This window comes from Mesoplodon mirus, assembly GCF_964341445.2.
Source record: "Mesoplodon mirus genome assembly, chromosome: 9".
Taxonomy (NCBI): Eukaryota; Metazoa; Chordata; class Mammalia; order Artiodactyla; family Ziphiidae; genus Mesoplodon; species Mesoplodon mirus.
Genome location: NC_138985.1, coordinates 38841445 through 38864484, shown reverse-complemented (window position 1 = coordinate 38864484; position 23040 = coordinate 38841445). Strand labels below are relative to the sequence as shown.

The 23040-nt window shown below is 42.8% G+C and overlaps 1 protein-coding gene across 1 annotated transcript in view; it reads left to right on the top strand.

The window, feature by feature from the left end:
• Positions 1–4428: 4428 nt before the first annotated feature.
• ELAPOR2 (endosome-lysosome associated apoptosis and autophagy regulator family member 2) overlaps positions 4429–23040 on the top strand; it is a 179458-nt gene continuing 160846 nt past the window's right edge. Inside the window, exon 1 of the mRNA XM_082632908.1 lies at positions 4429–4795. Within this exon, the coding sequence (XP_082489034.1) occupies positions 4607–4795 (189 nt within the window). The 5' untranslated portion in view covers positions 4429–4606. The remainder of the gene's footprint in view (positions 4796–23040) is intronic.

Sequence of the window (23040 nt, the reverse complement as noted above, 5' to 3'; positions counted from 1 at the left end):
ATTGAAAACATCGGTAAAAATGAAAGAAAAAAATGTCTGTATGCCACCATTAAAAGATTATCACTGCTAACAGGTTTATCTTCTTCTAGACATATTCCTTCCATAAAGCATACTTCAATCCCCTCCTTTCCCCTGACACACACTGTACTTGGGAATATACTGTTTATTAAGATTTACATTAGCATTAAATGATCCCATTTCCTCAATTCATTTCATATTCTCTGGGAAACATGATTTTCAATGTCTCTATAATCCTACCATGTGAAGTAGCATAATTCATTTAGCCATTCTCCTATTTTGGGGCACTTAGATTACTTCATTTTGAACTGTATTAGAGAGCAGTGAGTATTCTTATAGAGAAACTTTGTGCTCCTTACTTAATCGGTTTCTTAAATGAGAGTCCTGGAAATAAAAATTACTAAATTAAGGATAACTATATTAAAGACACTTAATACATATTGTCAAATTGCTCTCCAGAAATACCTGTTCTCTTGAGTGTATAACCCACAACATACATTTGCCATAATTATCTTTTGCTAATTAGATACAGAAAACACTTTCCATTATTTTTTTTTCATTTTTTTTTTTTTTTTTGCGGTACGCGGGCCTCTCACTGTTGTGGCTTCTCCCGTTGCGGAGCACAGGCTCTGGATGCGCAGGCTCAGCGGCCATGGCTCACGGGCCCAGTCGCTCCGCGGCATGTGGGATCCTCCCGAACCGGGGCACGAACCAGTGTCCCCTGCATTGGCAGGCGGACTCTCAACCACTGCGCCACCAGGGAAGCCCTTTTTTTTCATTTTGACTGATTAAAATTGACTTTAAAAAAATTGCTACTTAGATTCATTCAGATTTTATTTTTTATAACCTTCGTGTAGTTAGGCAATCTTTAAAAAGTTGGGGTTATTTTGACCAAAATCTGCTTAAAGTTAAAAAAAAGAAAATAAATCTGTGTTTAGCATCACTGGGCTATAGCTATGGCTTTTGTTGATTGTTAACAAAGTTTGGTTCAACTTTCAGGTACACATGGCACAAAATAAAGTGGAAAATTCATGACCATCTAGTGACTTTTAACTTTTTAAACCTTCATAGTTGAAACTCTCCCCAAAAAAATTCCATTGGGAATTTTCTATTAAAGTACTTAATAAAACTAGACTTTTAAGAATAAAGCTATTGGTCAGATAATCAGAAACCATTTGAATAATCTGCTGTTAAATTCTAAAATAAACAGCTACAAAGGAACCACAAAATTTTCTTGGAATTTCCTTTCTCTATCAGTCTGTATGCTGGTTTTAATTACTTTAGGTCAACATGTTTTCTCTAGGTGAGCCTCCTATGAGAAAATCATTTATTGACAGTGGCAAGTTGTCCCATTTAGGAAAATCTGTAATTGTCATTTAACCTAGGTTGACTGGGATGACCTTTGTTTTTACAAGGAAAGAAATTGTTTTCAATCCATTAGCCATGTTGTTAGGTCTCACTTAGATGACAAAAATAATAATGTAATTTGACTCAAATTCTGGATGGATTAAATAATAAAAACATATAAAGAAAGTAATAACAAAATAAGAAAATATAGGCATCTATTTGATCTTGCAGAAGTACTGTACCTCTAAGCATAAAATGAAGAAATCACAAAATGAAATAGTTAAGTACATAAAAATGACAATCTTCTGCAGAAAAGGTCACCAGAAACAAAATTAAAAGGAAGACTACACACTGAGAAGAGTATTTGTGACATATATGGTAAGCAAAGGTGTAATATATAAAACTTACAAAGATTGCTTACAAATCAATAAAAAAAAGATTAAATTAAATAGAAAAATGGTCATAGACTACCAGTGAAAAATTCACACACACTGACAAGAGAAGGAAATATATAGCCAGTAAATATATATGAAAAATTATTCAGTGTTACTGAAAGCAGCTCTTTTGCCCCTTTCCTGTTTGTCCATTCCTGTTCCTCTCTAACCCTAAAAGAACATAATTATAGAAATGACATCACTAAGCAATTTAACTTTACTCCTGACTTTTGTGTTCTACTGAATACATACCATGCCTTGGCTAACCTGTTGATTCTTTTCCTAGATTAAAAGTAGTAAGAATGACAAATTAAGTATTTAAAGAAAGACCAGCTCTCTACCCCCAGCAGCCCCCTTTGCAATCCTGTAGGCAGATCACATGGGCAAGATAATGTCTGAAGAGAGATACTGAGGAGTCAGCCAGTCTGCATGCAGTGGAGAATGATGAAGAATCTAACCTCGTGCCTCGGTGATTCACTGAGATTCTTTCCCTCATTTCCCTTTAAAAACTCTCATGGTTGAGCAGAATCTGGGGAGTTGGTTCTGGGAAACGAGTCCACCTTCTCTCCAGATTGCTGGCCTTCTGATTAAAGCAACCATTCCTTTCTACCAACACTTGCCTCTCCAGTACTGGATTTTGAGCAGCGGGCAGCTGAACCTGAATTCAGTAACGTTACTAATCATAAAAATGCTATATATTTAAAAAATATTAGTACACTAGCATTTTTCTCTTCTACCAAAATGGCAAATATCTGAAGTATTATAATCTAGAATGCTGTGAAATAAGTACTCATAAACTGCTGGTGACAACTGACATAAAAATTTTTTAAGGAATTTGTGCACTATTCATCAAAAACTTTAAAAATGCACATGCTATGTAATCCAAAGATTTCAATTCTGAAAGGCATCATAGAAAATTAAAAGATGTATGCACAGATTATGTACTAGGGCATTCATTCTAGAATTATTAATAACATCAAATACTTGAGAAACAGTGCCTAATATACAAAAGTAAATTACAAATAATCCAAACAGTAGAATATATTATATGGTTACTTAAGTTGTGCTGTCAGAGACTTTAATGACTTGAGAAAATATTAATGTTAAGGCAAAAATAAAAGCAGGTTACAAATGATAATTCCCATTTTGCAGTACACACACAAACACCAGGAAGGAAATTCCTCAACATGCTAATACCGCTAATAGTGTCATCTCTGGGTGGTGGGATCCCAAGTGATTTTTATATTCTTCCCGATAGTCTTCAATATTTTTCAAAATGTTTACAGTAAACATGCATTATTGTTATAATCAGAACACACAGGACAGGGGAGAGAGAGAGATAGAGAGGGAGAGAGAGAAAAGAACTTTCACATTTCACGTGGAAATGTTTATTAAAAGGACATTAGAGGGACTTCCCTGGTGTTGCAGTGGTTAGGAATTCGCCTGCCAATGCAGGGGACACAGGTTCGATCCCTAGGCCGGGAAGATCCCACTTGGCGGGGAGCAACTAAGTCTGTGCGCCACAACTACTGAGCCTGCGCTCTAGAGCCCGCGAGCCACAACTAGAGAAAGCCTGCTCACAGCAACGAAGACCCAATGCAGCCAAAATAAATAAATTAATTAATTAAAAGAAAAAAAGGACGTTAGAGACCATGCCGCAGACAAATTCAAGTCAACTTATGCTGGATCTGCTAGGTAGATTTCTCCAGGTACATGATTATCAGAAATTCGGGTGCTCCTTTTGAACGACAGGATAACTCACCCATTCACAGAATTTAGACGAAGGGACCCTTGAGATCCCTGACACTAACGAAGGCTTAATGTTCATCTTGCTTGCCACTTGGTGCCTACCACCCGGATCAGTATATTTTTGAATGAAAGAAAAAATGAAGACCACCCCAGTCACTGTACAGATGGAGAACCTGCTTCCTGCAGAAACAAGAGGACTTACTTGCCCAAGTTTACATGTTATCCCCATGAAGTAACACCAACTGTAGCAATAATTACGGTTACTACTACTTTCAATAAGCACCACATCTGCTGCTTGACAGGCATTCTTCAAGGGCTTTACGTGCATCAACTTATTTAATCCTCGTAATAACCTTATGGGTTAGGTATTGTAATTATTTTCATAAAATAGGTGGGAAAACGCAGTCACAAACTGCATCTAAATTTCATTCCCCCTTTCTTCCCTGCCATTTCATGCAAATCCTAATCACCCCAAAATTCGGCCTGACGTCAGCTAGCGTGGATCCTTACGAAGGGATGCTCCTGGGGCGCATCCGTGTGTGTTTGTGTGTGACGCGGGAAGTAGGAAGATTTTAAACACCCGCCGCCGGAAAACAATGTCCTGATGTCCTGGATTTTTCTCTGGCTTCCCCCCCTCCCCCGGAGCGCCCCTCCTGGTGGGACTGGGGACGGGAGACACCACGAGGGCACCCCGGCCTCTCTCGCGTCATGAGGCTCCCCCCCCCGCACCTCCCCCGGGGGCCGCTCAGCCCCGCAGGAGCCGCCGGGCAGGGCCGCAGCCCCGCCCGCGCCACCTGCTTCAGGGCTCCTGCATCCCCGCCCCGCGTCCCGCCCCCGCGCCGCGCCCGCGCCCCGCGGTCCCTCCCTCCGGCGTGACGGGAGCACGGGCGCCGGCCGCCCGGGCCGCGAGCGCAGCAGAGCTGACAGCGGGCAGCCGGGCAGGGGGTGAGCGAGTGTCGAGCCGACCGCGCAGCCCTCGCGGCCCGGGAGCCGGAGCGCACCCCACTCGGGGAGGCTGCCTTCTTGCCGGCCGGCGGGCCGACCACAGCGGGACGGAGATGCTGCTTCTCCGCCCGGGGCCGACGCGGGGGAGGAGCCGGGGGCGGCCGGCCGGGGCTCCCCGCTGCGGGCTCTCGCCTCCCTGGAGCCCCGCCTGGATCTGCTGTTGGGCGCTCGCCGGCTGTCAAGCGGCCTGGGCTGGGGACCTGCCCTCCTCCTCCGGCCGCCCGCTTCCTCCTTGCCTGGAGGTGAGCCGCACCTGGTCTTTTACCTGGAGTTTGAGGGGGAGGGGCGAGGAGGGCGCGGGAGATGTGGGGTGAGGGTCGTGCCCGTTTACTGCTCTCTGCCTCTTTTCTTCCTTGGAGGACCGTGCTTTTCGTTTGTTTCCAGGGATGAAGTTGCCCGCCCCGGGAAGCTGGCCAAGAGAGGGTGTGTGGCTTTGCTGGCTTTTGGGGGATGCGTTTCGCGCTCCTGTGTTTTGAGGGCTCTGAAGGACTTTGCGGCGCCGTCTTGGAGTGCCAGGCTTGAGGACCTGGGGCGGAGGGAGAGCTTTCAGCAAGGGCAGGGGACTGGGGAAGCTTCGCCAGGGGGATTTGGAGACCCCTCACTTCACAGCTTTTCCAGAGAGCCAGATACGGCCGCCGAGGGCGTCCCGCTCCCCTCCCCCTCCCCCTCCCTCCACTCCCCAGTGTGTACAAGCCCCTTCCTCCTCTTCCCCTGCTCTCAGCTTCCAGATAAGGCCCTGGGGACTTGCTAAGCCAGTGTGTGGTGTCACTTGGCGTCCTTCTGGCAAAGCGTGGATGTGAATTAGGAAGAAAAAAGTGTGTATTTAGGGAAGAGGTGGGTTGGTGATCTAGGAAATTAGAAAAGACAGAGTGAATATGCTCCTTTCGGGAGATGTTCATCACCTGGGATGAAGCATTGCTACTGTGTATTTTAAAGTTTGAGATTATTGTTGATATATAGCCAAGAAAGATAAATTATAGGTGATGTGATTTTTTTCCCTGCTTTTAGGGGAACTGGACTTAACAATGCCAAAAATGTACAAGGGGCATTACTGGTACTTGTATTGGATGTTTATCTTTCCCTTTAGTGTTCCAGAAAGTGCATCCTCTTAATGAAAATCAATGAGGGGAAGGAAGCAACATTTCTGACCTACTTTGAGTGATTATGTTGGGGAGGATATGAGGAGTGGTTACGGTTTTTAGGGAGATTGCTAAGAATCAGGGTGATGGGTCATTTTAATTTAACATAGCAAAAATGGGTTAGCTAATAGCCCCTCTGGGAAACAAGACCAGACCTTGTTCCTTTGTGTCACTTTTGAATTTTACCCAGGCCTTGAATTATAGAATATCTGCGTTCTAGACATCGTCCATCATCCATGGATTTCACGTTCCTTTCCCATGGTCTCAGTCCCAGGACAGACTGAAATGAAAGAGAATCAGATCAAAGGCATGTGTGCCAGCACACAATAGTGTTATAATTGGGGAAATCAGGGCAAGAACTCAATGAACAGCTGTGTTTAATTTCAGAGTTTATTAGTATAATTAGTTGTTTAATCTGTATTCTCCTATCACCTGGGAATAGTCCATTCTTCCACAGAAAGCTGCTTCTTGGGCATCTTCAGACTGAATAGTAACAGGACAAACTTAAAACCTTGCCTCCAGCCCCCAGTCCCAATATGCAAAACCTATTTTTTTTTTCTGAAGTGAAAAGTCTTAAGATTCTTGTAAAATTAATTCTTAGTATTGGAGACTCTACTTGAAACAGGTGAAAGTCAGGGCCAGTGGGGGTGTTGCTTGGCCACTGTAGCTAGACTGATCCTTTAGGTGAGCACATGTTCTACCCTGTATACCCAGGCAGAATGGAGTAAGAGTCTGCCACCTGAGACAAATCTTGAAACCAGAGGCAGGGAGATGGCGGAAGGTTCAGGAAGGCTGTGTTCAATTAATTGTACTGACTTTAGAAATTGCATGCGACTCAGTTCCTTGAGGTTTCAATTTTGAATTTATGGAAATAAATAAAATATATGGGAGGATGCTCTGGAGCCTGTGTGTGGCTAGTTGTATTTTTAGAAAGGTGATGCACAGATCCAGTTATATTCTTCCTTATGACTGACAAACAGTTGGAAGATGATGGAGAGTTAGAGGTTCCTTTGGACATAGGAGGGGCCAAGGGGCTGAATCTGCTTCTCGGCACCCGGTCTAACCCACTGAGCTAATTAACGCAGTTGATCATTGTTTTTCTCTGTTTTTAAGAGGAATGTGAGAAGGGCAGGTGTTTTTCAGGTGTTGAGGCTAAGGCTCTGCTTCTGCTTACCGGTAGGGAGGGTCCTTCCTCTGAGATGCAGCTATGGAAATGTGGGCCAAACTCCTGTGAGCAAAGACATAGTTAAAATAACTCTCTGGTGCCCACTCCTGCCGGTGTATCCCTTTCTCCTCTTTAGTAACAGAAAAGGACATGAATGCCCCACGTAAGGGACAGCACCGCGTGGTGGGGAGGACCGTGAAAGCCGTGAAAAGTGAGGGTTCTGAGGCTGGAAACTAAAGCCAACTCTTAATAACAGGAGAGGATGTTGAAGGGAAAATCCTCAGGTAATTCTAAGCCTCATTGCTGCCAGTAGTTTTAGTCTCGTCCTCATGTATCAGTATTTTTATGAAAGTAATCACGTTTAACTAAGTTACAGGGACGCTCATTTACCTTGCCTGGTTTTGGCAGAAAGCAGCAAAAGGGGAAGGACCAGAAGCAGAGAAAATTGGCCTGGGAGGAATCTAGTTATGATTGCCTGAGTTCAGAAAAGAGGCCCTTCCAAAAGACAGCTGGGATGTGGGTAAGGTTTCACTTAGATTCTTTGCTAGAGGATTGGACTTTGGGGTGAAACTCAAATATAATACAGCTTCCTTTGTCAAAGTCATTGGATTATGGAGCTGAAAAGAGGAGAAAAATGATTACTTTGGAATGCTCAGCTGGGGATCCAGTCAGCAGGGTGGACATACAAGTACAAACAGGAAGGGGAGACAGCAATAAAAGTCCAGTCAATGTGCCAGCGGTTGAAGGACAACAATAGGATGTGACTTTGATAAATGGTGTTTAAGCAAAAAAAAAAAAAAAAAAAAAATGAGGACTGGATATCAGAAAGTACAGAATTAATTTTCTTCAAACTGTTTATGGGGGAACTTATAAAGGATAAATATCCTCTGGGCTTCTGGGTATCTACTTTTCACTTGTAAAATGATAGTAATAAAAAGGGACCTGCCTGTCTCTATTGTGAGGATAAGATGGATGAAGATAAGTTAAAGGAAAATAAATCACACACACACACACACACACACACACATACATACATACATACATATCAGATTTGATGATTGCTAGATTAGCAGACCTAGATCCTGATGTTTCAGGAAGGGTCTACAATGAGACTTCAGACGTTCAGAGGATAGGCTTATCCAAGAGTTGAATGTAATGGAATTTTTGACTCATTGAAGAAGAGGACTTAATGGGGCTGCCAGAGGAAAAAAAAAGATAAAAGCCAACAGATGAATCAGAGTTGGAGTAAGGTATTAGAAGATAGACTGTGTGAGAGAAAAGTGCATGAAAAGAACAGAACTAAGTGGATTATGTATGCATTATTTAAATCTGGAAAATTAAATCACAGACTAGCTTGATTCTTAGTGCACTTCTCTACAGTCCTACGTCTGTGATTCTATTGGTCTCTCTGAATCTTGATTCAATGATGACTTTCTTTGCCAACAGTTTTCATTCCACAGTTACTGAGCTTAAACTAAAGTGCCAGGTGAAATATCAGCTGATGTGAAATTACAAATTAAAAAATAAAATTTAATTGGCTAAGGATGAGCCAGATGTGTAAACTAACATTTGCAGTGAAGTGATTTGGTGCTATGAGAGAAAAGGGGGGCCATAATCTAGTGGGGAGGATCAGAAACGGCCCTGTAGAAGAAGTGAGTGAGCCTGGAAAGATGGGTAGGAATTTGCCGAGCAAACAAGGGTCAGATGTGAGGTTGGGCTGGTTTGGGGAAGGATATTTCTGACGTAGAGCAGAGGTTGAAAATGGCAGAAGCACAGAACAGTTATGCTGTAACTAGTTATAACTGGAGTGCTGCGTGCTACGAGAAGCTTAATGAGATATGAGGCTGAGAGGCAGGTGGAAGCCTGATCATAGGGGACCTCCTGTCATGCTAAGAAGCTGGTCTTCATTTGGTGGGTGACAGGGAGCAATAGAAGGATTTAAGAATCAGGAGTGGGCTTCCCTGGTGGCACAGTGGTTGAGAGTCCGCCTGCCGATGAAGGGAACACGGGTTCGTGCCTCGGTCCGGGAGGATCCCACATGCCGCAGAGCGGCTGGGCCCATGAGCCATGGCCGCTGAGCCTGCGCATCCGGAGCCTGTGCTCCGCAATGGGAGAGGCCACAACAGTGAGAGGCCCGCATACCGCAAAAAAAAAAAAAAAAAAAAAAAAAAGAATCAGGAGTGATGCAATATACTTTAGTTCAGCAACAGTATGGAGGTCACATGAGAGGGCTGAGAAATAGAAAGAGGTGAGACCTGCCGGGAGCAATTGTAAGAGTACAGGTAAAGGATGACAGAACCTCAGATGATGACCAGCAGTGAAAATGGAAAAGAGGGATGATGTTAGAAGATAGAATTGACAGTGGGTGGATGTGGAGGGTGAGGGAAAGGAATGAGGATGATACCTGCACCCTCTGTGAGGAGGAGCGTGAGGAAGATGAGATAAGGAGCTTGGTTCTGGAGAGCTGACCTCTAGAGAGTTCAGTAGGCAGTTAGGTAGCAGGTCCAGTTGGCTCAGGGCCACGGTCTGGGCCGGTGTGGAGATACAGGAATCACTTGAATGAAAGGCAAGGTTGACACTGCTGGATTGGATGGGATCATCCAGGGAGTGAGAACAAAGGACGAAAGTTAGAACTTGGGTTTCACCAACATTAAAGGGGGCAGGAACCAAGCAGCCCACAGAGGTGACATGTAAGGAATAGCAAGTGTCAGGGAAATGCAACAGTGTAGTCATGGGGAAAGGGAGAAACGCCTTTGATGAAGAAAGGAGTTGGTTGTGGTGTCAGTGGTCCAAAGAAATTCGAATGAGATGAGACCTGAAAAGAGAAGATTGAGTTTGACAGTTAGCTCCCTGGTGCTTAACGCGCCAGTGGTTCCTGTGGAGGTATTAACTGGGGGCCGAGGCAGTAGTGATAGAGTAGATTTTATCATTATAGCCTTCCGAGATTTGGTAAGAATTTGGGTCTTCCGTGTCCACAGAAGTCAGTAGACTTGTAAATGGTCATATCTTCTGTTTTAGACTTTGCTGGGCATAGCTGAGAAATAACCTTTAGCCTTTCTGCAGGAAGCCTCTGAAGGTCATGGGCTGTGGGTTAAGGGGTTAGAGATTCTAAAGCCACACTGTTGCTGCAGAAGTTAGGACTTGGCCTCTGTTTTCAAGCCGTTAACATAATTAATCTTGCCTGTTATGCTTGTGAAGGTGAATTTTCCATTTCAAGTTCTTACGCTCAGAACCATTTCTCATGTTTTAGGCAAATGTGAGCAAGTATTCACACCATCAATATTTACAATGTAAAACCAAGAGTTGACAGATCTGTGAAGTGTCATATTTTAGCGCAAGGGATGGAAATAGCAGAGCATAGTATAGAGTGGCACATATTCCTATTAGAGTGTATTCCTCAGCAGTGCCTTGAGTCTTAGAATAATTCTTGCTTGTCAGAAAACACCAGTTAAATTTGGGTGGCCTTTTCTTTCCCCCTGAAGGAACCGTGGCTAATCCTTATCCCTTTTTGCCTTTCTTAATTGAAGTTAAATGTAATATTTCAACATTAAACACATATTTATTATGTACTCCTGTACCAGGTGCTAGCAGTAAAATGTTGAATAAAATGTATGGTCCTTCCCCATACTGAGCTGTATAATCTGATGTGGGCAGACTCAAAACAACACCACCTATCAGGTAATTCCATCTGTCATAAGTTCTGTGATGGGAACTGTGTACGGTCGGCATGTATAGCCTTTTTAGTCTGGTTGGGGTGGGAGGGATTCCCAAGGAAAAGATGTTTAAACTAAGACCCAAAAGCTGAGTAGGACGTTGTGTGTGGTGGTTTTAGAACGCCTCATCCAGAGGAAGCCTTTTGGCCTAGGTCAGTTCCTCTAACTTCCTCTAACCTTTTCTGGAGTACTACAGACAGATGTTCTCTTCTCTTCCCTGGATCCCAGTCCCAGCCCATTGTTTGCTCTTGGGCAACCATACACTGTCCTACAAAGGCTTTGCACATGCAGGCCTGCCCTGTATAGCTGGGTGAGTGGTACCCACCTGTGGGGTCACGTAAGAGCTGGAATCCAGCCAGTGCTCAGGGTGGCCAGCCAGCTGTCTTGGCACAGGTCTGCATCCATCCAGAGGAAGGAGGACCTTTTTCGGAGTCATATGCCCAGAGAGGGTGCCATTTTCTAAGTCGCTCAAAGGTGCCATATGCTTTACCAGAGGCTCTGAACACCTGCCTCTCACCCCACCCAACACATAATAGACTCATTAGGGTAGGAATTTCATCCTATTCAGCAAGCAGTGATTAACTGTCTTTTTGTTTAAGGCATTTTGGGGGTTTTAAAAATGAGTAAGGTGCAGGTCCTCTTCTCTGGGAGCACGAATCACTGCCTTGAAAATATCATAGAGTGAGTGAGTGGCTTCCACTTTTTTCAGCTATAGAAAGGAATTGATTTTTATAAGGCATTTAATCCTAATTGACAACCTCTCTCTCTTTTTTTTTTTTTTTTGCGGTACGTGGGCCTCTCACTGTTGTGGCCTTTCCTGTTGCGGAGCGCAGGCCCAGCGGCCACGGCTCACGGACCCAGCTGCTCTGCGGCATGTGGGATCTTCCCGGACCGGGGCACGAACCCGTATCCCCTGCATTGGCAGGCGGACTCTCAACCACTGCGCCACCAGGGAAGCCCTCTCTCTTTTTTTTTAAACATCTTTATTGGAGTATAATTGCTTTACAGTGGTGTGTTAGTTTCTGCTTTATAACAAAGTGAATCATCTATACATATATCCCCATATCTGACACCTTCTCTTAATTGTACCAGATTTCAGACTCTGAAACAAAAGCCCAGTGATCAGAATATATTGAAGTTTATTCTCAAGTCAGTTTATGGCTCTGGAGTTCAGGATACTATTTAACTTATTCAAAACTTCACTTCTATGAAGTTCTTTTCCCTTCGTCAGTGGTTCTCAAAGTGTGATCCTAAGACCAGGACTGTCAACATTCCCCATGCACTTGTTAGAAATGCAAGTTCTTAGGCCCCGTACACACGCTCCTGAATCAGAAACTCTGGGATTGAGGCCCAGCAATCTGTCACAGCCAGCTCTCCAGGGGATTACAAGGCGTGCTGAAGTTGGAGACCACTGCCCTAGGTATAAAGTGAGGGAGTGAGGGATACAGTTTAGTTGTGTGAAACCCAGGAACCTGTTTTATTGCTAAAATTCCTTCAACTGTAACCCTGTCTGACTTCCTGCTTCTGCAGGGCATGTTAGAAACTCCTAAAATAATTGCATCAAATGGAGCTTGAGCTCCTCCCCCCACCATGAAGCACATCAGCAAGTGCTACTCAACTATCTTCTATACACCAGGTACGAGGCAAGATGCTGGTGATAACACAGGATGCAGAGGATATGGTCACCCCTCTCTAGGAGCTTACAGCCTGAGAAAAGAAGCGAACATGGAAATGATTAAGTGCCTCTCTCTGAGGTAGACATTGGAATAGAAAACATGGTAGTAAAATAGATAGCTAGTGGGAAGCAGCCGCATAGCACAGGGAGATCAGCTCGGTGCTTTGTGACCGCCTGGAGGGGTGGGATAGGGAGGGTGGGTGGGAGACGCAAAAGGGAGGGGATATGGAAACATATGTATATGTATAACTGATTAAATTTGTTATAAAGCAAAAAATTAAAAAAAAAAAAAAGAGGGTATGGCTAACCTTCTTGGTAAATGTTTTCCAGTGTTTGTTACTTATGGGGGAGGACTGTTGTTTACATTTTGCTCCAACTGCAAAGCATCTCCTTGTTATAGTAGAAGTAGTCTTGAAGGTAACTGAAGAACTTATTCCAATCTGAGCCCTGTGTGGCCTTGAGCAAATGAACCTCTTTGAGTCTTTCTGTGTCTGCAGATGGAGATAGTAACTTCTGCCTTACCCCCATTAGAGTTGCTGTGAGGATCAAGCTAATGTATTTGAAGATGCTTTGTAAATTTTAATGCACTGCCATATATTATTATTCTTGTGTAAGCTAAGAACACCATTTCTAAGGGGATGGATTGAGATGTGAAAGGACTGGGATGTGGGTAGGAAAATTCATTTACTGGCAAAAGCATTTTATAGGCGTATTTTTTCTAACGATAGAAGTTGTACATTGTGAAGAGTTTAGAGCAGCAAAGGTATAAAAAAAAGAAATGTCAGTTCTAATTCTTCCACTTAAGGATATCTTGCATTTAATGTTTCAGCACATTTCCTACCTATATATTTTTTCCTCTTTTTTTTTTGTGGTACGCGGGCCTCCCACTCTTGTGGCCTCTCCCGTTGCGGAGCACAGGCTCCGGACACGCAGGCTCAGCGGCCATGGCTCATGGGCCCAGCCGCTCCGCGGCATGTGGGATCTTCCCGGACCCGGGCACGAACCCGTGTCCCCTGCATCGGCAGGCGGACTCTCAACCACTGCGCCACCAGGGAAGCCCTATTTTTTCCTTTTTAAAAACCATGAGTGAGTGCATATTTTATGGAGAAGTTGTATCTTTTCCTATTATTGTAAGCATTTCCCAATGACATTAATGTTTCTTTATAAGTATTTTGGTAATATTTATAAAATATTTTAATACGCGATATATTGCAAAATATAGCATCATTTGAATATCTGCCATTGTTTACTTATGAGCCATTCACTTCAGCCTTTCACTGAAAATGCTCTTTTAGGTCAACAATGACCTCCTCTTTGCTAAGTCCAGCTGTCATTCTTCACCTTTCCCTGCCTTATTAGGACACCGGACCCAGCTGACTGTTCGTCACTGCTGCAACGTTTACTTGGCTTCAAGCACACCATGCTCTCCTGGTTTTTCTCTTGCTCTGCTGTGATCCTTCTGTCTTTGCCTGTTCCACCTCGTCTCCCTGACTTCTTTACATGGAGGATTCCCCGCCTCAATCCTTAACCGTCCTATCTTTTCGGTCACCCTGACTCCTCACACTTTTGGTGATGTCATCCAGTCTCTTGGTTTTAAATACCATCTGCATATGGACCGCTCTCAAATTTACATCTCCTGCGTGGACCATCCCGTGGCTTCCTGACAAGCACAGCCTCGACGACTCTGCCTGGATAAGTACCTCAAACCTGTCACGTCCAAAACCAAGCTCCTTCCACTGCCCCAAGCCAATGCCAGTGTGGTCTTCCCCATTTCCTTGAATGCCAAGTCCTCCCTTCAGTAACTCAGGTCTCAAACTCTGGACTCTCCCTGGCTTCTTTTTCTCCCATGTCTTATATCCAGTCTAGTAGCAAACTCTCTTGTCTCTGCCTTCAAAATAGCCAGAGTCAGAACTTCTCACCCCTTGGCCTGTACCTACTGGGCCACAGCACCATAGTATCTTGCCTGGATTTTGGCTGTAACTTTCCATCTTGATCTCCAGTTAGAGCTCAGCAGAGCAGTCAAGAGGTCACATTAAACATAAGTCAAAAGCTGTTATCTTTTGCTCAGAGCTCTTCTAAGGCCTCGTTCAGAACCGAAGCTCTGATGCTGGCTTGCAGGCCCAACATGATCCGGCCTCCTTTAAGCCTCTCATGTCATCTTACTACTCCCCCCGTTCTTCCCTCTGCTGCAGCCTCCCCGGTCTCCTTGCTCTTTCCAGAACGTGTTACGGAAGCTCTTTCTCAGGGTTTCTGCCCTGCTTCTTTCCTCTGCCTGCAGCTCTCTTCTCAGCTATCTGCTTGCCTTTCTCCCTCATGTCCTGAAGGTTTCTACTCAGTTGTCATCGTTTCATAAGATGGCCACCTACTTGAAATTGCAGCCTCTTCCTGTCTATCCCCATTTCATGCTTTTGTTTTTCTCCGTAGTACTTTTCAGCATCCATCATAATACACATTTAAATTAGTTATTGATAGTTTGTTTTTATGAGCCCACTCTCAGCAAAGATCCATAAAGACAAGGCAGTCCCTCCCTCCCTCCTTTCCTTCCTTCCTCCCTCCCTCCCTCCCTCCCTTCCCCCCTCCCTTCTTCCCTTCCTCCCTTCCTGTTTCTTTTTTTTAAATAAGCTACTGTATCCCTACCACCTCAAACAGTCCCTGGCACTGTGCTGAATGAATGATTAACTTTAATTTTGGGCAGTTAGATTGTTTTTAATTCTTTGTAGTATAAAAGGATCATCATAAGCAACAACACAGAATGTTTTCTGAATTTCTGATTATTGAAGATAAAATTGAAGCAGAAATCTTAGGTTGAAAAATATGAGCTATACCCTAGCCAACAGTGAAAAGTGTTATTTATTTATTTTAAAAATTTATTTATTTACTTATTTTTTAATTGATGTATATAGTTGATTTACAATTTTGTTATGTATGTATGGATTTTTTTTTTTTTTTTTTTTTTTGCGGTACGCGGGCCTCTCACTGCTGTGGCCTCTCCCGTTGAGGAGCACAGGCTCTGGACGCTCAGGCTCAGCAGCCATGGCTCACGGGCCCAGCTGCTCCGTGGCATGTGGGATCTTCCCGGACTGGGGCACGAACCTGTGTCCCCTGCATCGGCAGGCGGACTCTCAACCACTGCGCCACCAGGGAAGCCCTGACAGAGTTTTATAGAAGCACAGAGAGGAGGGACTGCATCCCACTAAGGAACCCTGGTCTCAGAGAAGGTGCTGTTTGATCTGAGTTTGGAAAGATTTCCAGAAGTGCTTTACAGGATGCACAGAGGCCAGCCTATCTCAGTCAAAGAAAACTGATTGTATGACTGCACAGAGGAATTAAATCATATGACCATTTCACGGGCTAGAGTGAAGGCACTTGGGTGACAATGGCAAGAGATGACTAGATTATGAGGAAGGTAGAGACTGAGGGTTTTGTGAGAAAAGCTTTGGGGAACCACTGACATCAGATTAGACAGATTATTCTGTTTACCGAGTGGAGGGATATAAAAGGGGAGTAATACTGAAGACAGGAAGATCAGTTAGGGGATGTTGCCTCTCTCACGGGGAAGAAAGAAGTGTCAGAGCTAAGCAAATGACAGAATGGGGCGTGGGTTAGGTGATGGATTGGACAGCTGAGTGATAAATTTCAGTCTACCCGACTTCTAGGGTTTTTGCCTTGGGCCACTTGGTAGACGCTCTGCCTTTCATTGAGACTGAAAATTTAGGAGGTGAATGAGGCTGCTGGAAGAAAGAGGATGAGTTCATTATTGGTATTCTGAGTTTAAAGTGCTCTCCCAGAGACAGGTGGATGTTCGGAAGTGTAGCCAAGAGGTGACTTGGGAGCCAGGGGCACATAAGAGGTAGTTGAAGCCAGTGGTGTTGATGGCGTCACCTAGACTGTGAGCACCAGGTGTTGAGGAGAGACCTCAGGGAAACACCAGCATTTAAGAGGCAAGCAGAGCAAGAAGTGACTGAGAATGAGCCTGAAAAGGCACGAGCAGGAGAGAAGGATAGCACAGAAACTGGCTGAGGGTCGAAGGGATAGGTGACCAGTAAATCTGCAGTATGATACAGACACGTGATTCTTGATGTTCGGTTAGGCATTAGAAATATCATATCCTTGTGGACGACATGCAGAAGTATGTGCTGAATGATGGTATAACTAGGCAGAGTCTTGGATATTTGAACAAATGTACCCTGAGGTTATTAATTTAAGGACTTGATGCTAAGCTGAAGGAAGTTTTCCAATGTAATACCTTTGGTCTTAGTATCTAGTCTCCGTCCTGTTACTGTTCTGCTTTTACTATTGAATCAGTAGTTTGGTTTTGAGAAGTCTTAACCAAATTTTGTCAAGTCAAAGCTGGGAAAGATGCCTAATGAGTTGGAAAGCAGAACTGGGATTCAAATGATTGCAAAAGGCTAGAATAATGGGTAAACATAATTGTTCAAAATGTAGACTGTCCTTTTTGGTTCTGAAATTTAGATGTTCAAGCATAAGGTGAGGAATTCTTGCCTAAAAGTAATTTTGAAGCCACAGATGTCATGTAGCTGCTAACAGCAATGATGGGCTGGTGGGAGGGTTCCTAGTTTCTATTAATATGAGCAGAGTGCTTGGCTCATAGAAAGTGGATACTTAACAGGTCAGTAATACAACTTAGGTGCAGTATTTGAAGAGGGACATTGAAATAGGGAGATGTTGGTTTAAGGTGTGAATTAGGAAGATGAACTATTTGGAGAGTATCTCCAAATACTTGAGGACTGATCAAAGGAACTGAGGCTGTTTAGCTTGAAGAAGACTTAAGGGGACCGTAATAGTGAACTTCAAATAACAGTAAGTGCAGTCATGCTTAAGGGGCATTGCTACAATGCTCATTTAGAGGACAAGATTAGGGTTAGTGGGTAATAGATAGAAGAAAGCAGTATTTAGTTCATCCAAAAAGATGTTTTATATCTGTAGAGCCATGTGCTGCTGCTTTGAACTCTGAAAGTTGCATGGTTCCTGTTTTGTTGGGACAGACTGCTGTCCTGGGCCACTGCTGTCCTGAGTTCTGGTTTACTGCACTGTGCCTATATTACTGTGGTAGATTTAAGGGGCAGTTCAATGAATGTATACACATTCCTACTGTAACAGGTGAGAAGATAAATCTTTCTCCTTGGTGAGTTAATCTTAGGACACATTCTTTCTTAATATGTCATCCTTAGCACTGTATTCTAAGATTGCTACATTGTAAACATAAAGCAATGCCCTTTGATGTTTAACATTCTAAGATTGAGAACGGGAGGAATTGGCCATTTGAAATGTAAATTTAGCACAGACTGCTCTATGATAATTCTTGGGCATATCAATAAAGCATACTAGAAGATAACTTGAGCCAAGATAATCAGTAGATGCTTAAGTAGATCTGAGCTTGGTACCCTAGCAAGTGCTTTGCTAGCTAAAGAGCAGATAAATGCTAACATCACTTCTTCTAACATTTTTTTTTATGGTTTCACTTTTCACGTTTGACCTTTTTAAAATGAAAAGCAGTATATGTGCATTTTACTTATTTATTTTTAAAAATAAATTTATTTATTTAATCTATTTATATTTGGCTGCGTTGGGTCTTCGTTGCCGTTTGCGGGCTTTCTCTAGTTCCGGAGAGCGGGGGCTTCTCTTCGTTGAGGTGCGCGGGCTTCTCATTGTGATGGCTTCTCTTGTTGCGGAGCATGGGCTCTAGGCACGTGGGCTTCAGTAGTTGTGGCTCGCCGGCTCTAGCGCACAGGCTCAGTAGTTGTGGCGCACGGGCTTAGTTGCTCCGCAGCATGTGGGATCTTCCCGGACCAGAGCTCGAACCTGTGTCCCCTGCATTGGCAGGCAGATTCTTAAGCACTGTGCCACCAGCCCGTATGTGCATTTAGAAAAGTGAAGTAATAAAACCACCCTTAATTCCATCGAATAAGCACACCACTCTTAATATCTTAGTGTTTGTAATAGGAATAACATATAAAAAGAGCAATAGCCAGGTACAGTTTAAAGGCATTTCATGTATTAACTCACTTACCCAATCCTCCAGACTCTGATGAGCTCAGTCCTAATACTTCCTGCATGGTTAAATTACTGTGAGCCCCGGCTAACCCCCGCAGTGTCCATACTCTTAACCATCTGGCTCTACTGACTCTATCAGATATCTCAGCATATATTTCATTATGAATTATCATGTATGTTGACAAAATGGGACTATTCTGTACATACAGTTTGATAATTTTTTTTTTTTGCATTTAACAATATGCTGTGAACTTATTCCCACATTTTAATTCATGTAGAATTTTATTCAGTGCTTGTTGTCAGGTAGACCTTGGACTTTATTTTCTGAATAGCCAGTTTTCACAAATAGTATTCAAGCAATCCATAATCCATCCTTTCTCCACTGATTTGTTTTCTATACCATCTATCGTATGTGTGTGTGTGTGTATATATATACGCACACACACATATATACACACACATATATATTCTTTATAATCTATTTTATGTATAACATATGGCATATTATATAAACACATTTATTTGATATCTTTTGGGCTACTTTATATCTATTGATTTTTTTTTACCAAGATTGCTTACAGAGTTTTATAATATGATTTTATACAATACTTTAGCTTTTCTTTCCAGGATTTCTCAGCTGTTCTCACTCCATTTAGTCTTCCAGTTCAACTTTAGAATAATTTTGAAAAATTAAAAAAAAAATTCTCCGTGGAATTTTCTCTTGGATTCTGTTAAATCTCTTCATTTATTTGGGAAAAAATGTCATCTTTACAGTATTATTTTCATATTTGAAGGTCGAATTTGCTTCAGTGTTTGAAGCATTCTGTGTTTTTCATCAGCACAGTCTTTGTATACCTAATTTTTTTTTTTTTTTTTGCGGTACGCGGGCCTCTCACTGTTGTGGCCTCTCCCATTGCGGAGCGCAGGCTCAGCGGCCATGGCTCACGGGCCCAGCTGCTCGGCGGCATGCGGTATCTTCCCGGACCGGGGCACGAACCCGCGTCCCTTGCATCAGCAGGCGGACTCTCAACCACTGCACCACCAGGGAAGCCCGAACTATTTTTTTGTTACTGTTTTCTGTGGCAGTTTCCCCTACCATTTTACCTTTTGATTTTTCCCTGTGTTGAAAAGCCATCGTGTTTTGAAAATTAACTGCATACCTAGTCTCTTACAAAGCAGCCTTGTTAATTCTAGTATTTTGTCAGTTTATTATCTTCGATTTTCTTGATAACAAGTGCCATTTATTGAGCAATTAAATGTGTAAAACACTTTATATTAACAGTAATCCTGGACTTCCCTGGTGGCGCAGTGGTTAAGAATCTGCCTGCCAACGCAGGGGACGCATGTTCGAGCCCTGGTGCGGGAAGACTGTACATGCTGTGGAGCAACTGAGCCCGTGCACCACAACTACTGAGCCTGCTCTCTAGAGCCTGTGCACCACAACTACTGAGCCCGCATGCCACAACTACTGAAGCCCGCATGCCTAGAGCCAGTGCTTTGCAGAAAGAGAAGCCACTGCAGTGAGAAGCCCGCACAAAGCAACAAAGAGTGGCCCCTCCTCGCCACAACTAGAGAAAGCCCGCATGCAGCAATGAAGACCCAACACAGCCAAAAATAAATAAATAAAATAAATAAATTAAAAATAGAAAAGAATCATCATGCAAGACTAATTAAAAAAACAAAAGAACAAGGAAAACCCAGTAATCCTCACAGCAATCCATGCGTCTGCTTTTAGAGATGAGGAAACTGAAGGTGAAAGGCAATTAATAACTTGAAAAAGATGACACAGCTAGTGAGCCACGAGACTGGGATGTATTTGTCTCCAGAGACCTCATTGAACCCCACAGAACCCCACTGCCTTCCACTCTGCCTACATAGAACTGGTCTATACTTACAGCTCCCTACAGCTGCTTCCAAGAGACTATGTACTGAGTCTTATTAAAGTGCACCAAGCAGCTATTTATAATTTTTTTCTCCTTTAGTCAATCGTTTTCAGACTCTTCCTTTTTTTCAAGGTATTAATCCCCTTTTCCTGTGTTTCAGAATCCACCATCTCCTCCAGGGCAGATGTTAGTGTTGCACATGTCTTCACCAGGGGAGCTCCCTGTTCCACTGTGTTTAACCCCCACACAGCTGTGTGCGTGGCCATTAGTCCTCTTGCCTCTGGGATGAGGTGTCTGTGCAGCGTCCCTAGACCAACTTCTTCTGTCAGGCACGTCTTCTTCCCATGCTGTGCTGATCAACTGAGGGGATCTCGTTCTGTCTATACTAGATTCTTGATTAGGAGAATGTTTTTAGAATTCTGAAGTAACAGAGCTGCCTGTAGTCTTTCCACGGTAAGCAGCACATGACAGGCACTGGACCTAGGGCATGTTCAGCCTCTATCTTTATCTGTATGGTCCTGGAGATGAAACTGAGGGCGAGGGGTGTTAGTCTGATGACGTCTTAAACCGGAGACCTGTAAAACTTCAAAAATAAAAGGTCAAACTCTGTTGTAAGAACAGTATATACCAAAGACAATTGAGAATAAAAATGGATGGACTGTAGTTCTGTCATTTTACCACAACTGTTTTAATGTTTTCCTTTCCTTTTCTTTTTTTGAATTTTTGAATTTTTTTGGAATTTTTTACCATTTGGTCAGTTTTGACATATGTATACATTCGTGAAACCATCACTATAATCAAGATAGCCATTTCCAGTACCCCCAAAGGCTTCTTGCCTCCCTTTTGTAATGCAGCCCTTCCTCTACCCTGCCCCCAGGCAGCCACTGATATGCTTTCTGTCACTACAGATTCTCTCACATTTTCTAGAATTTTCTATAAAGGGAATCATATAACCATGCACTGTTTTTGTTTTGTTTTGTTTTTTTTGGCCTGGCTTTTTTCACTTAGCATAATGATATTGAGATTCACACTGTGGTCTGTATCAATAGCTTGTTCCTTTTTATTGCTGAGTAACATTCCATCGTATGGCTCTACCACACACGCCCATCTATTTTTAACATGACAGTTGTAATCACAGGACTTGATATTCTGAAGCTCCAGTATGATAATGTAATCTATGAATATCAAGAACTCATTAGTGAGTACTCCAAATAGGTTGTTTATAAAGTGCAACAGCAGCAGCCTAAAATGTAAGCTTAAGCACTAGGGGACTTTCGGCCTTCCGAGATATTCTGGGAGTTAATTGAGTTTTCTGTTCTACTCAGTGTTTAGTGATATTTCAGACAAATCTTGATTTTTTGCAAGAGCTAATCATTTAGTCAGTCAGTTAGATAAACTTGTTGTTGGAACTGCTTCCACGTGCCTGCCTGTCTGCCTGTGGATCATTTCATTATCAGTTAATGAACACATGTCTCTCAGAGTGCAGGTGAGAAAGGTGGACCTCCCGCTGCTCATTCAGAGTCTAAAACGAGGACTTTTTTTTTTTCATTTATGGTGATGACTGTTTGGTTTGCAGACTCTGTGGATAATGAGAACAGTCTTTGTATTCATTTGGAAGGACAACTAAATATACTCATTATTAGTTAGATTTTATTTATTTATTTATTTATTCATTCATTCATTCATTCGAGAAGGGACACCCGCCGAGCTTCTGACCAGGTCAACAGACTTGACAGCAAGCCTTGAAATTATATTTCTCTAAGCATAAATACAGCAAGATAGCTAGGTTTAGTTGTATCTTTTCTTTTTTCTTTTTTTGTAAGAGGTGATGGGAATTTGGTTGACTAACATGTTTGCATTTAGAATAAGGTAAGAACTCTTTTGAATAATAGTGGCTCTGCAAATTCTGGTTCTTTTTTTTTTTCCTCCAGAAAGGCAGAAGGTACTGATATGAACTATGATTGTGACACAGGCTGACCTGTTCCATTTAGGGTTATTTCTTCTGTAGCAGTAGATGATGACTTTGGTAGCACAGAGAGAATGAATGTGACTCACTTGACTTCGTAGTAGTGAGTTCTGCAGTCTCCAAGGTGGACACAGATAAAGGTAGGCTAGTCCTTCACCTGACCTTTTTTTCCAGTTATGACTTGTTTCTGACCTTCCCTTCAAAACCAGACTCTTTACCTCTATTTCTGTAATTTCCTACTCTCTCTTCAGCTCACTGTAGTCTGGCTTTTGTCTCAGTCATTTCCCTACATTTCTTGTTATGTAATCATCTCCTAATTACCAGTGGTTTCTTTAATCCTCATCCTACTCTATTTCTCTGCAGCATTTGGATCTGTTTTCAGGCTGCTCCTCTCTTGTTTTCTGAGATACTGAAATCTTGTATCACTCAGTCTTATATCCTTATTCCTTTAGCTAGCTACTCTTCTGTTACTTCTTTCTAAATGCTGGTTTTCCCAGGTTTTTGCTTTTTATCTTCTTCTCTTTGCATGTGTACATGTCCTCCCTGAATGATCTTATCCATATTTTACTCTATTCATTCTTATTTTTTCTTTAAATAGAAACAATACATACTTATAAACAATTTGAGTAGGTTGAACAAGCAAGAAAGTTGAAAAATCACCTGCAATCCCACTATGGAGAACCATTGTTAGTATTTTTCATTCAACTGTTGTCTTACCTACAACCTTTGTTTAAATGAGTCTTAAATGCAACCTCCAGTGCTTGATTCTCCATCAAGTTCCAAAAGCATTTGACAGCTCCTTCAAAGATGCTTCTAGTAGGATATCCTGGACTACTTCAAATTAAATACATCCCAAACCAAATTCATCATCTTCCTCTCTACTGGAAACGAGTTTTTCTTCTTGCTTTCATTTTTGATTGGTTGATAGTGG